We start from the raw sequence: 12,514 nt of genomic DNA, 5'->3' as shown, positions 1-12,514 counted from the left end.
AAGGTGAGCATTTTGGGCATAGACACCACTGCTATCCACAGTGGAATATTTATAAGGATCTCAGTTGCGACCGGGCCCTGAAGACAGGGGGGCCCTTGGCCCCCTGCACCACGTCTGTTAACAGATACTGTAGTAACTGTGGCCTATGTAGTTTCCAATTGGTGAAACTACCCATGCCCCTATTACTACGTTAACTCCTCAGCATACTAACCCTCTTATGTTGTACCCACGGCGCACATAACTTCCTGGCGCTGTGCGGCGTCAGGAGCCAGTGCTGCGCCTGGAGCTGAAGAGGACCCGACTCGGGATCGAGGACTGTAAGTAAACGCTGCTGTCTACTGAAGACCTGTATCTAAGCCTCTCATCTGGGATACTGTTTGCTGAGGCCCTATTTCTAAGCCTATCATGTGTGATACTGTCTGTTAAGACGCTGTATCTAAGCCCCTCGAGTGATACTTTCTCATGAGCTGTTGTCATACGCCGGGTTCCCATGTTGCATAATCGCTGCAGAATTTCCACAATGTAATTCCTGCAAAGGAATTCTGTGCGGAACTTCCCCAGCATTTACAGTAGCAGCAAAGGGAATGGGATTTAGCAAATCTCAGCCACAAACTGCGGAAAAAAAACTGCAGAAAAGTGTGGAAAGTGCTATGCGACTTTCAATTCCACAACATGACAATTTATGCTGCGTATTTTGTGCGGAGATGCTAGAATTTTTGGGCCCATAGACTTGAATGGGGAGCATCTTCCATCTGGTGTTCTTCTAAGGGCTCGTCCACACGCTGCGGAATTGCCGCGTTTGTTTCGGCCAGCATTTCGGACGGAAAAAACGCAGCAAAATACGGTAGCGGCATAGTGGATGAGATTTAACAAATCTCATCCACCTGCTGTGTAAAAACTCTGAGCAGGAATTGACCTGCGGTGCGTATTTTTCGGACCGCAGCATGTCGATTCCTGCTTCGGAAAGTGTGCAGAATTGCTGCGTTTTTCAGAGATGTCTCCATCTCCTATCATTGTGAAAAACGCAGCAAAGTACCGCAGGAAATTGTGTGCTTTTGCCGTAGTAGAATTTCTGCGTTTTTAAACGGAATTGCTGCAGACATTTTCTGCAGCAATTCAGTTGTGTGTGAACAAGCCCTAGGTGTGGAAAAGTAACATTTCAATATTAGTCTTTAGTTATCAGCATATAACATGCTCTCTTTTGTGGCACCTTGAGGCCATTTAGTTGTACCCGCATTTGACAAATGCCCTAATTGCAATATGCCCGTTTTTATTTACTTAAAGGGAGACTGGGCAAAATTGATACATTTTGGGACATTTATTAAAGGGTAACTAAACTTTCAGAAGACGTCTGATAGGTCATATGACATGTCAGAAGCTTTGATCAGCGGGGGTCGGAGGACTGAGACCCCCACCAATCGCTAAAACTAAGCGTCAGCAGTGCTCGGTGATCGCTGAGCCGCTTGGATTCTGATCAGATTTTCTCGGAAAGTTGAGCAGTTGGTGTACAGGCTCAATAGAAACTGCTCGGCTTTCCGAGAAAGGCCAGTCAGAAACAAAGCGTTGGCGCCTCTTGCTAGACACTTTTCTCTTCCTTACACCACCTACTGGCTGGGGTACCTTACACCAAAATCTTGCACCAAAAGAACCGTGCACACCATTAGTAAATCTTTTTTCTAGACGCTGTCGAGTGAGGTGTGAGCGTCTTTTGGCGCAATATGACCGAGAATTTAGGTACAACACCATAAGTTGTTAAAATGTGTGCTAATAACCCCTAAAAAAACAACTGTTATAGCATTTATTTTATTGTAAATTAGGGTTATTATGTGAATGGGATCTTTAAAACTCTCATTCATAGTTATATAATCGCTGCGGTAACATTTCATCTCTTCAGACAGTATTTCGTTGTTCAGACTGGCGCGGACTTCGCCTCTGACAGGATGACCAGAAGCTCCCGCGTAATGTACTGCCTGCGATGATGAAACCCGGCGCATGACGTCAGCCTCCCGCTCTGAGCACATTCTCCAGCAGCCATCGCCTGCATCCTCTGCCCTGGGCTGGGTGTCTGAGGCCGCCTCAATGAGTCACCATCTGCGCTTCCCAATCCTAAAAGAATGCAACTTTCCTTAGATAGTCTCAACACGCTGCAGGGCGCAACCACATCACCCAAAAGGGGGGTCTACAACCTTACTTATTGATTTGTGCTATAGCCCAGCGATGAACCAGACTTAGTTACAGCAATGACCAGACTGTAAGAAGTTACAAGCTCGGCAGAAGACCTTTCTCCATGTGCGTGATAAAAACAGCGTGTTCTAGGGAGAGGAAGTGAGGCCACCCCTGCGCCGCACATGGTACAGTCCTATGTTAGAGGTTGCACAGTGTCTGTTACAATAGCATTTCCATCAGCTGCTCCACTAGATTTGTGCTTAGTGATTTTCTCATCTCAAGTTTCTGTTAGCACCAGGATCCACCGGGTGGAAAATCCCCATAGAGAAGCAGGGAGACTAGATCTCCCGTCAGCCTGTGATCCCATTCACAACAAATAGATCTCCACACAGCAGAGCCTGGCTTTCTGTTTGAGCAGGGAGGGGGCTGGACAATATTCTTCTTCCCTCCCTGGTGATGAAGGGGTTGTTTTTTCTCCCAAGTGTTAAACGGATCCTGTTGCCCTTAGGAATGAGACTGCACCAAAGAAGCAGAAGTAGACCCTGATATTTCCCACAACTGCAGAGGACCCCCCATCCCCCTGACTGGCACAACAATAAGAATACCAAGTACTGGATCTGCTCACTGTACCCACTAAGGACATGGACAAGAAAAGCGAGGAGCCCTCACAAGGGGGATGCACACAAGGTATGATGGACCTTCTGCATGTGTGTCTATGTGTAGCATGTTATTCCTGACCATAGGTTTAGGCATGGTTATTAGTATGTGTGATAGGCTGGCATTAGGGCACCCATCACTTGGCATATGCTCCACAGTCAGTGTGGGTGAGGTCAGGACTAGTGTACACTTCATGACGCTGCAGATTCCAGGACTGGGCACTAGATAGGTGCCTGTGCCACACAATGCTGCAGACCGTCATCATGGAGGAGCACAACACAATGGACTGATTCAGGAGGAGGGGGCACAGGCCCTCTCCCCCTCCCTCCTGGAGGCCAACAGGCTGTTTCTTTGAAAGATATATAGCATGCCAAGCCCTCCGCTGGCTATTTCCGTGCCCCTCAGTAAACTTCATGCTGCTCTTGCCTTGTGTTTGTTTTTTAGCAACATAAGTAGCAGAGTTTGTAAACAAGGCATTTTCTGTTCATAATATGTTTCTATTGCACAATAGACGATCGAGGGTTTTATTCTGCAGGGAAAGGGTGAATGTTCTAACCTTTACATCAACATGGAGACAATAGGAAGATTCTGAAAAGTTTCCTTCTCCAGCCCTCCAGGGAGTTCTATTTTTACTACTTTTCATGGAGTTAAAATCCAACTGTAACTTTTTCAAGTGATTTGTGATTGTATTTGTATTAGGTCATTTCTAGGTACCACTGCAAATTAAGAGTTGCCCCATTATAACAAGCCCCTTTCTTCTTCCGGAGAGCTAATTGTCAGGGTCTAGAGGCTGGAACCCCCGGTGATCACTTCCGCTGAGGGAAGCTGACAGGGTTTATTCATTGACTCCATGGGTGACCATAGAATTTATGTTTGCAAAGAGGCCTCTAAAGCAAAATCTACTCTTTGTAGCAGCTCTCCACACCTCTAATATAAGGGGATCCTAGTATCCCCACCCCCCATCTATGACATCCATGTACCCTATTAAGTTGTGTTGCTGGGACAACCTAATGCCAATTCCTTCCCTTCCCCAAAATCTAATAAACATTTGGGACAGTGATCGGGAGATCTCAGGGTTTATTCCGTCTTTCTTCCAGTTCACGGCAACCAAAGGGCTTTCACAGATCAGTGTCATGATCTGCCTCATCATCTGTATAAAGATATACTCCTCCTGCTAGATATCATCAGAACTTACAAAATGGGTATTTCTTTGTATAGAAGAGAGTTCTGGCCATGACATGGCTGTGTGCGGGTGCTGAAGATGTCATGTTTGGGAAGATAATGGTCATATATGGCCACACCCATAAATAGATCTTACCACGGCTGTTCTTTTGGTTGGATGATGACTACATACACCATGAGATATGATTGTTGTAGTCTCTAGGACACAGGTAGCCAATACAAATCTAGAAGTCTGCTGCAGGTGCAGTCTATGGAAGTTCTCCTTCATAGGCCACTAGAAAGTCAAATTGGTTATTGAAAAAAAGTAGAATTGGCTCCTTAAATTGGCAATATTTTGTCCATCTCTGTTGACCTGACTGACGTAGGCAGGGCTTTCCAGACAGCGCTATCTATAATTGCTGTTCTTGTATCATGTGTGGACACGTTTTAGAGCAGATAAAGGAGGAATTCACTGAACTGGTCAGAGATCTCGTCAATGGTGTCTGAATTTGTGGTTCAACCTTTGTTTTGTCTGCTTCATAGATGTGGACCAAAGAAAACACTGCTCTAATAAACAATGTAGGACATAAAACTATACTTACAAGCTCTCTAACGTATAGACCTGAGCTGCCTGTTGCATTGTGAACAACCACATAACTACACCCTGTAAGTGACCTGTGATTATTAGGGGCCATGGTCAGTAGGGCAGTGCATGGAGAGGAAGCCTTTCAGCTACATTCATATGTGTCTTGTACCTAATAATAGCCATAAACCAGTATAGATGGAGCCCACTTTTTGTGATGGAGAATACAGCATTGACCTGGATTGGATTTTATTCAGTCTTCACTGAATAGAAACTTTAGCTTCTGGCTTCCTTGTGGTTTTCTCTGCTGTTACCTTGTATGTCTTCGTGGAGGCTTGTTTATGTCTGTTGCCCTTGGATACTATGTATGGTATGCAATGGGACACAACATTAAGAGCGAACACTGTAAAGCTATGTCTTATCCACAGCTAGAATAAAAATCAGTGTCTGTGACTAATAATATGAGCACATATATGACTGGGAAAAAAACACCATATATACATTTAGCATGTACAGTGCTGTGAAAAAAGTATTTTCCCCTCACCCGATTTCTTCTATTTTTGCTAATTTGTTAGATTATCCAACTAATTTTAATATAAGGTAACCACAACATAAGTAAACACAAAAAAGCAGCTTTTAAATGATCCTCCCCTTTATTGAGGATGAAGATTTATTCAAAACCTGTATCAACTGTGTGAAAAAGTAATTGTCCCTCTAAACTTAATAACTGGTTGTGCCACCCTTGGAAGTAACAACTGCCATTAAACGTTTGCAATCATTAAATATCGCTGTGCAGAATTGTGGACCACTCTTCTTGGCAGAATTTTTTTAATTCTGCTACGTTTGAGGGTTTTCGAGCATGAACTGCCCGATGAAGATCTTGCCACAGCATCTCAATGAGATTCATAAAAGGACTTTGATTTGGCCGCTCCAAGACATACATTTTGTTTATTTTGTGCCATTTAGAGGTGACTTTCTTGTGTGCTTTGGATCATTGTCCAGCGGTATAACCCAACTGCTCTTGAGCTTTAGGTCACAAACCGATAGGCTGATGTTCTCCCTCAGGGACAGAGAGCAGAATTTATGGTTTCCTCAATCATGACAAATTGTCCAGGTCCTGCAAAATCGAAGCCACCCCAGACTATCACACTACCACCACCATGTTTGACTGTTGGTATGATGTTCTTATGGTGAAATGTGGTATTCGCTCTATACCAGATTTATCAAGATGCATGTCTTCCAAAAACCTTCATCTTTGACTCATCAGTCCACAGAATATTATCCCAAAAGTCTTGATGGGGCTATCTAGGTGTTTTTTGGCAAATGTGAGACAAGCCTTTGTGTTCAGTGGTTTGCACCTTGCAACGTTCCCATGTATTCCATGTTTTCCCAGTGTCTTTCTTATTGCAGAATCGTGTACATTGACCTTAACTGAGGGCTACAGTTTTTTTTATGTTAATCTGGGTTCTTCTGTGACCTCCTGGATGAGTCTTCGATATTCTCTTGGTAAAACTTTGTTAGGCAGGCCACTCCTGGGTAGGATCACCACTGTTCCAAGTCCCAGAGCCTAAGCAGTGGTTTTGTATCCCTTACCAAACTGGTAGATTTAAATGACTTTGTCTGGCATCTGTATTTAAATCTATTTAGAACGTAGCATGTGCTGCTTTTTTTTATACCTTCTAGCCAGCTTCACATTGCCAGACAAATAATAAATAAAGGGTGTATTCGGTGCGGTTTTTGCCGCGCGTCCGAAAACCGCACTGAGGAAACGCATTCTTTTTTTGGTGCGGTTTTTGTCTCTGTCAAAACCGCAATACACCCGTGAATACACCCTTAGGAATGTTTTGATAACACAGATCTGGCAGTAATTATGCCTGGTTATGGCTAGTAAATTTGAACCAAATTGTGAATTTGGGTGACTGGTTGATTTAGCAGCTAAAGGGGCAGATCGTTTTTCACGTAGGTCTGAACAACATTTTCCCTTCAATAAATTTAAATCATTATCTTTGAAAACTGCTTTTTGTGTTTTAGGGTGTATTCACACGGCATGTGTTTTTACCACCTTTTGGAAAATCGCATGCTCAGCACAAAACGTGGCAAAACGGCACCATGTGAATACACCCTTAGGGTCAGTTCACTTGGAGTTTTTTTGGTACTGATTTTGACGCGGAAACCGCATGGGAATCGGCACCAAAAGACGTCCGAAATCGCCCCCCATAGATTTCAATGGTAGGCAGAGGTGTTTTTTTTTTCTGGTCAACTTTTGGCTGCTTGCGGGAAAAAAAAACTCTGTGTGAACAGGGCCTACCTTGGGTTATCTTTATCTAATATTTAAAGTAGTTTGATCTGAAACATTTAAGTGGCACAAACATGAAGAAATTGGAAATTATTTTTCATAGCAATGTCAGGATATAAAGCTTTCCTAATGACAAAATCCTTTCAAGTAACATAATTCTTTGTAATAACTCTGGAAATTGACTTTATTACGCTTTATCCTTTCTTCCGGGTACCGATGCAGAAGCAAATGTTTTGCTTAGACACTCTGGCACATTCACTTTACATGGCACTGAAAATGCTGTTACCTCTTTGCTGAGTAATGAAAGTGGGAACTTTTATTCACATTACATAATCATTGAAATTTTGCCATATTCTCAAAAATGGATGGTTACTATTCTAGTCATTAACACTTACTGCCTGTGGCATTTATTGTTGACGTTTTAGGTCTCCTGCACACGTCACGGAAATGCAGTGAAAGTTCTAACCGGAATTTACGTGCGCCAATTCCACAACGTATTACATTGCGGCTACTCGATCTACAGCATGTCCATTTATCCTGTGTGAACGCTGCAGAATTTCCGCACAGCAATTCCGCAGCATTTTTTTCCCATGTGCAGGAGGCCTAAAGTGTTATTTTTTCAGCCTCTTTAGTAAGATGTGCAGATTGCATATTGGCAGTTCGGGCATAAATGCATAGCAGACTTTTGTGCCTATTGAATGAAGTATTCTGAAGCTGCAGGCTTAGTTTTTGTCTCCAGAGTGTACTGCATTAGCAAGGAAGCTGAACAGCACCTTAGTGACTTGTGGAAAACAATGATGTCACACCTTTTTATTGCTTCTTGCAGGAAACAGTCAGATTTGTAGGATCAGCTGTCTACTGAGGTTATATGAGATATGATAGGCCTACTCTTTTTGGTGTTTTCTTGACAAGATATTTTTTTTATTTGCTTAAATGCAAGAGTTTTGGTTTTTTTTTCCATTTACTTCTAGGGGTTTTCCACTTTCTGACGGTCATCAGTATATCAATGGTGCAGGTCTGACACCCGGACCCCCATTTGTGTATATGAAACATTTTTTATATCTAGAAACAGTTGGTATTCTAGAGAGGTTGTCCTACATATTTTCAGGGTATGTGCACACGAGAAATGGCTTTTACGTCTGAAAAGACAGACTGTTTTCAGGAGAAAACAGCTGCGTCGTTTCAGACGTAAAAGCTCCTCCTCGTATTATGCGAGGCGTCTTTGACGCTCGTAAATCTTGAGCTGCTCTTCATTGACTTCAATGAAGAACGGCTCAAATTACGTTGCAAAGAAGTGTCCTGCACTTCTTTGCCGAGGCAGTCATTTTACGCATTGTCGTTTGACAGCTGTCAAACGACGACGCGTAAATGACAGGTCGTCTGCACAGTACGTCGGCAAACCCATTCAAATGAATGGGCAGATGTTTGCCGACGTATTGTAGCCCTATTTTCAGACGTAAAACGAGGCATAATACGCCTCGTTTACGTCTGAAAATAGGTCGTGTGAACCCAGCCTCACCTGTATTGGCTCATGCCTTTCTTTTTTTTTGCCCATTTCATGTTAAACAGGGAGGAACTAACGTTTGTTTTTTCCCTTGCTTGGTCCACGTCACGCTACCGTGGTGGAACTTCAACTTCAATGTTTTTCAACTCTACCAATTATGTAACTAATATATGAAGTTAAAGGGGATCACAGGAATATATGGTTTGTATGTATGTGTGTATATGTATCTATGCACTTATCCCGTACATATGGGACACATATAAGTTCATTGTAGGCTCTGAGAGTCATCCAAGCCACTGCATTTGCTGGTTTGACTTTTTCAGTGACCCAATAATAAAATCTTTAGTCATCAATAGACGACTATCCAAAAGTAAAGAGCAAGTAGCATTTTCTAGGCACATTGGTGACAGGGCGCCTGGGATTTGCTCTGCCCACTTCTTGCAACCATGGTCTCCTAAAGGTGGTTTTACACGAGCAGATATCACTCACGTTTAGCCAACTTGAATGAACGCCGATTGACAATACTGCACATCGATCGGTGCTAATTAGTTCTTTTCGCAAGGATCAATGATTGGTTATGTATGGGGACAAGGGATTGCTACTACGATCATTCGTCGCCGTTTATTTGCATTATGTTCGGCAGCATAACTCCCTGTTTACACCGGAAGATGTGCTGCCGACTAGCGACTTTTTTATTGGCTGCATAAAAGATGCGATCAGCCGTTGAATGAGCGTTGGGGACGAGTGTTTGTATGAACACTCGTTTACTCAATCATTGGCCCGTGTAAAAGGTTTGTCCGGGCATGGGGCGGTTTTTCATACTGATGACCTATCCACAGTGAGGTCCCGCACTGATCAGCTGTTCCGGCTGCCTCCGGGCACCGGTGCCAGAAGCAGATGGCTTCTGTCACATTATAGCGGGCGTACTGCAGCTCTGCTCCTATTCAAGTGCATAGGAGCAGACTTGCAGAACTGCATGTACAGGCGCTATATAGTGTTCAGAGCTATCTGCTTCCGACAACGGCCACTGCAGATAAACGGTGTTGGGTCCGGGTGTCGGACCCCCACCAATTATATACTGATGACCTAACCTGTGGAGAGGTCATCAGTATGAAAAATTGCCCTGTGCCTGGACAACCCCTTTAATCTTGTCGTACACAATAGATAGCACTTGCGAATCCTGACGACATTCTAATATGTATGGTGGCAGACAAGCGATCCTCCAACATCTGCTGTCTTGGGCATGAATATTTTAACAAAGGTGTCTAGAACTGCTTATCTACTTCTCCTTATGATAGTAAACATGAATGCTTAGCTAAGAGTGCATGTTAAGTGTAGGGCAACATGAGGCGGCCGTCGGGTGGTCAAGAGCGGATGCAATGTTTTACAGCAAATTGGCAGTTTTTTTTAAAATAAACTGCTAAATAGCAATTTTTAACTGCAAAACCGCACGACCATTAACAATCAAACTGTGTTTTTCTTTGTTTTTTTTTTCTTCAAAATTGTGCAGCCATTAACAATCAGTTGGAAAACCTTGCCGGTTTGCAATAAAACTGCATGCCAGCACTGTTTATTGCCACGCCGCATCCACTCGGTGCTCCATGTGGCCGCTACTCCTATAGGGGAGACTGAAATCATAGCTGGTAGTCAAATGATGGTGCAGCTGACGGCATTCAAAGTGTGTTGTCCGCACTAGACTAGCGCTGATCAGATACATTTTAACATAGTATGTAAATGATTTAGTACTCTGTTAATTCAGATCATAAACACCAAAATTAGAGGAAATATAGCCCTGAACGCGTCATCTACCATGGAAGAGCTGTTACAGACAAAATAAACTTCCATATTTCAGTTTCATGTAGATGAGTCCTTCACCATTATGTACAGTATATGCTGAGTGTGCATAAAGGAAGTCATGGGGCAGGGAGAAGTTGGTGGTGTGATTTAGGAAAGCAGTCTGATGTGATTTTGTGCTACAATTATCAAAATTTCTTGAAAAAATGTCACTGGTTGCAAAATCGCCTCTAAACCAAAAAATGTTTTAAATGTAACATATCAAAATATTTTCTTACGCTTTAAATATATATTAGAGTATTGAGTATTAGAACTAAAATAACATTCTATTCTAATTTAGGAAATGTTGTAATAATGACACTCAAAGGTTATGTAACCTTTTTAAAAATGTTTTTTTTATTAAAAGGGTTAAGTTGGGACCGAAAAGTATTAGCACTGTACTCGCTGCAGTATGGGGGTACACTCGCTAATATACATACCTGTCACGCTGAATATGATTTAATATATTTTTCTTGCCGCTGGCGAGAGACCGGAAGTCTAGTTTGCACAGTCTTCCTTGATGACGAAACGACTCTTCGTTATGTAACCAGCCCCGCTGTACTCTATGTAATTGATGTAGCTTTAGAACAGCGATTACATAAAGTACTCCTGAGCCGGTCATATGATGAAGAGTCGTGACGTCAACATACTGCAGTGAGTACACTACTAATACTTTTTGGTCCCCACAACCCCTTTAAATTTATGTATTTCAAATATATTTTTCTTAAAAAATTTGGCTTTTATAGATGCAGCTTCTATGCATCCACTTTACTGCTTGGCTTACAGTGGCTACTGTGTGTTTGTGACCGCTTATCAAACCCGAAAACCGATGACATCTAAGTTGATCAACTTAAATGCGATCAGTATTCGGGTTTGATTCCTTAAGCTATTTTCACGCTGGCTTTCGATTATAAAGAAAGCTATGACACTGTACTGGATCCGCCATACGATGGATTCAGTGGCGCTTAACACACCCTATTGATCTGTTGATATTTGTCATTTTGACAGCAAGAAGAGTGCTGCTTACTTAGCTATTCTTGCCGTAATTACAGTACTGACATATTCCCCAACCCACGTGTGAACATGGTATACGATATATCTGCTTGGATATTATTTGGACTGAGAGGAACTATGTTGTTTGCGGGACCCAAAGATTCTGTCCTCCAACGTATAGGTGGTGGGGATGGATGTCACCTTCCTATACCAAGTTGGGACAAGAGAAAACTATTAACCTTGGCATCAGCCTCTATCTCCCACACTGATAGAATATAAATTCCTAATTTTCTTGTGAGTTTTATTCTGTAGTAACATAATTCTTTATTTTCTTATTCTATCTGTTGCCTGAGAGGAAGCAGCCTGAAACCAGCCTGTGAAGCATGAAGAGGCAAAGTATTGTATAGCAGATAGAACACCCTGTGACCACTTCAGTACATGTAGCTTTATGTACATAAATGGTGCTCACCCAGACAGGAATTTAAGTGGTTTCTATCAAATCTGAAGTAACACAGTTTAAGAAAAGACCTAAGCATACCTATAGCAGAAGTATATAATCCTTATTAAACTATAATGCTTCTGCTTTGACATTTCTCAGTGGAAAGCTGAAGATGGGCTACCATAAGCTTCTATCCTTTGTTTTATTGACAACACAGCAGTTTGCCATAGTTTACTGTATAATGACAGTACAATCAACAGTTCTTCATCTTCCTCCCCCCAGAGCTGTCCTAAGGATGAATGCTCTGCTGCTCACGGCTACCACTGCTGAATGTTTTATTATCAGACAGCTAGGCCTACTGTGCCAGAACACGCAATGTGCTGTAGATCTGCTGGCACAAACTGCTAGAAGTAGATCACTTACCAGCCTACACTGGCAATGGAACCCGGCCCTTGTATGGAAAGAGATCAGTTTATGTCTAGGAAAGATCAAATTCTAGGTTTGATCAGTGTAGTATTATTTCCTGTTGTGACAGGTTTACTTTATTACATGTTTTTCGTGTGTTTATTAAGGATATATTGACAGAGATCAGCTGTGAGATTTTCAGCAATGCCGGGAGAAGGTGACGCTATGCCAACAAAGAGTTCGATTAGGAATTGTATATTTGAAGTAGGGTTGTCCGGATACTAGAATTTGGATTTCAATACCGATACTTAGAGTAGTATTCCGATACTTGATACCAAAACGATACTTTGCCAACAATAAAAAACACACAAAAATGTGCTACCGCTTTCTGATGTGAGGCACATGGCGTTATCAATTTTGAACCTCCATGTGCGTGAGGCACATGGATTAATTGTCTTTATCCCCATTATGTACCTC

At 42.4% G+C, this 12,514-nt stretch overlaps 1 protein-coding gene across 5 annotated transcripts in view; it reads left to right on the top strand.

The window, feature by feature from the left end:
- The first annotated feature begins 2,018 nt into the window (after positions 1-2,018).
- Positions 2,019-12,514, top strand: part of MAP7D1 (MAP7 domain containing 1) — a 95,404-nt gene continuing 84,908 nt past the window's right edge. For 3 of the 5 annotated variants that reach the window (XM_075853289.1, XM_075853288.1, XM_075853286.1), the window contains exon 1: positions 2,019-2,853. In XM_075853289.1, coding sequence (XP_075709404.1) covers positions 2,808-2,853 — 46 coding nt within the window. In that variant the 5' untranslated portion in view covers positions 2,019-2,807. The remainder of the gene's footprint in view (positions 2,854-12,514) is intronic. The other 2 variants (XM_075853287.1, XM_075853284.1) reach the window with 1 other exon arrangement.

Source organism: Rhinoderma darwinii, chromosome 2 (assembly GCF_050947455.1).
Source record: "Rhinoderma darwinii isolate aRhiDar2 chromosome 2, aRhiDar2.hap1, whole genome shotgun sequence".
Lineage (NCBI taxonomy): Eukaryota > Metazoa > Chordata > Amphibia > Anura > Rhinodermatidae > Rhinoderma > Rhinoderma darwinii.
Note: the sequence above shows the minus strand (reverse complement) of the source record. Positions and strands in the feature narration are given on the sequence as shown.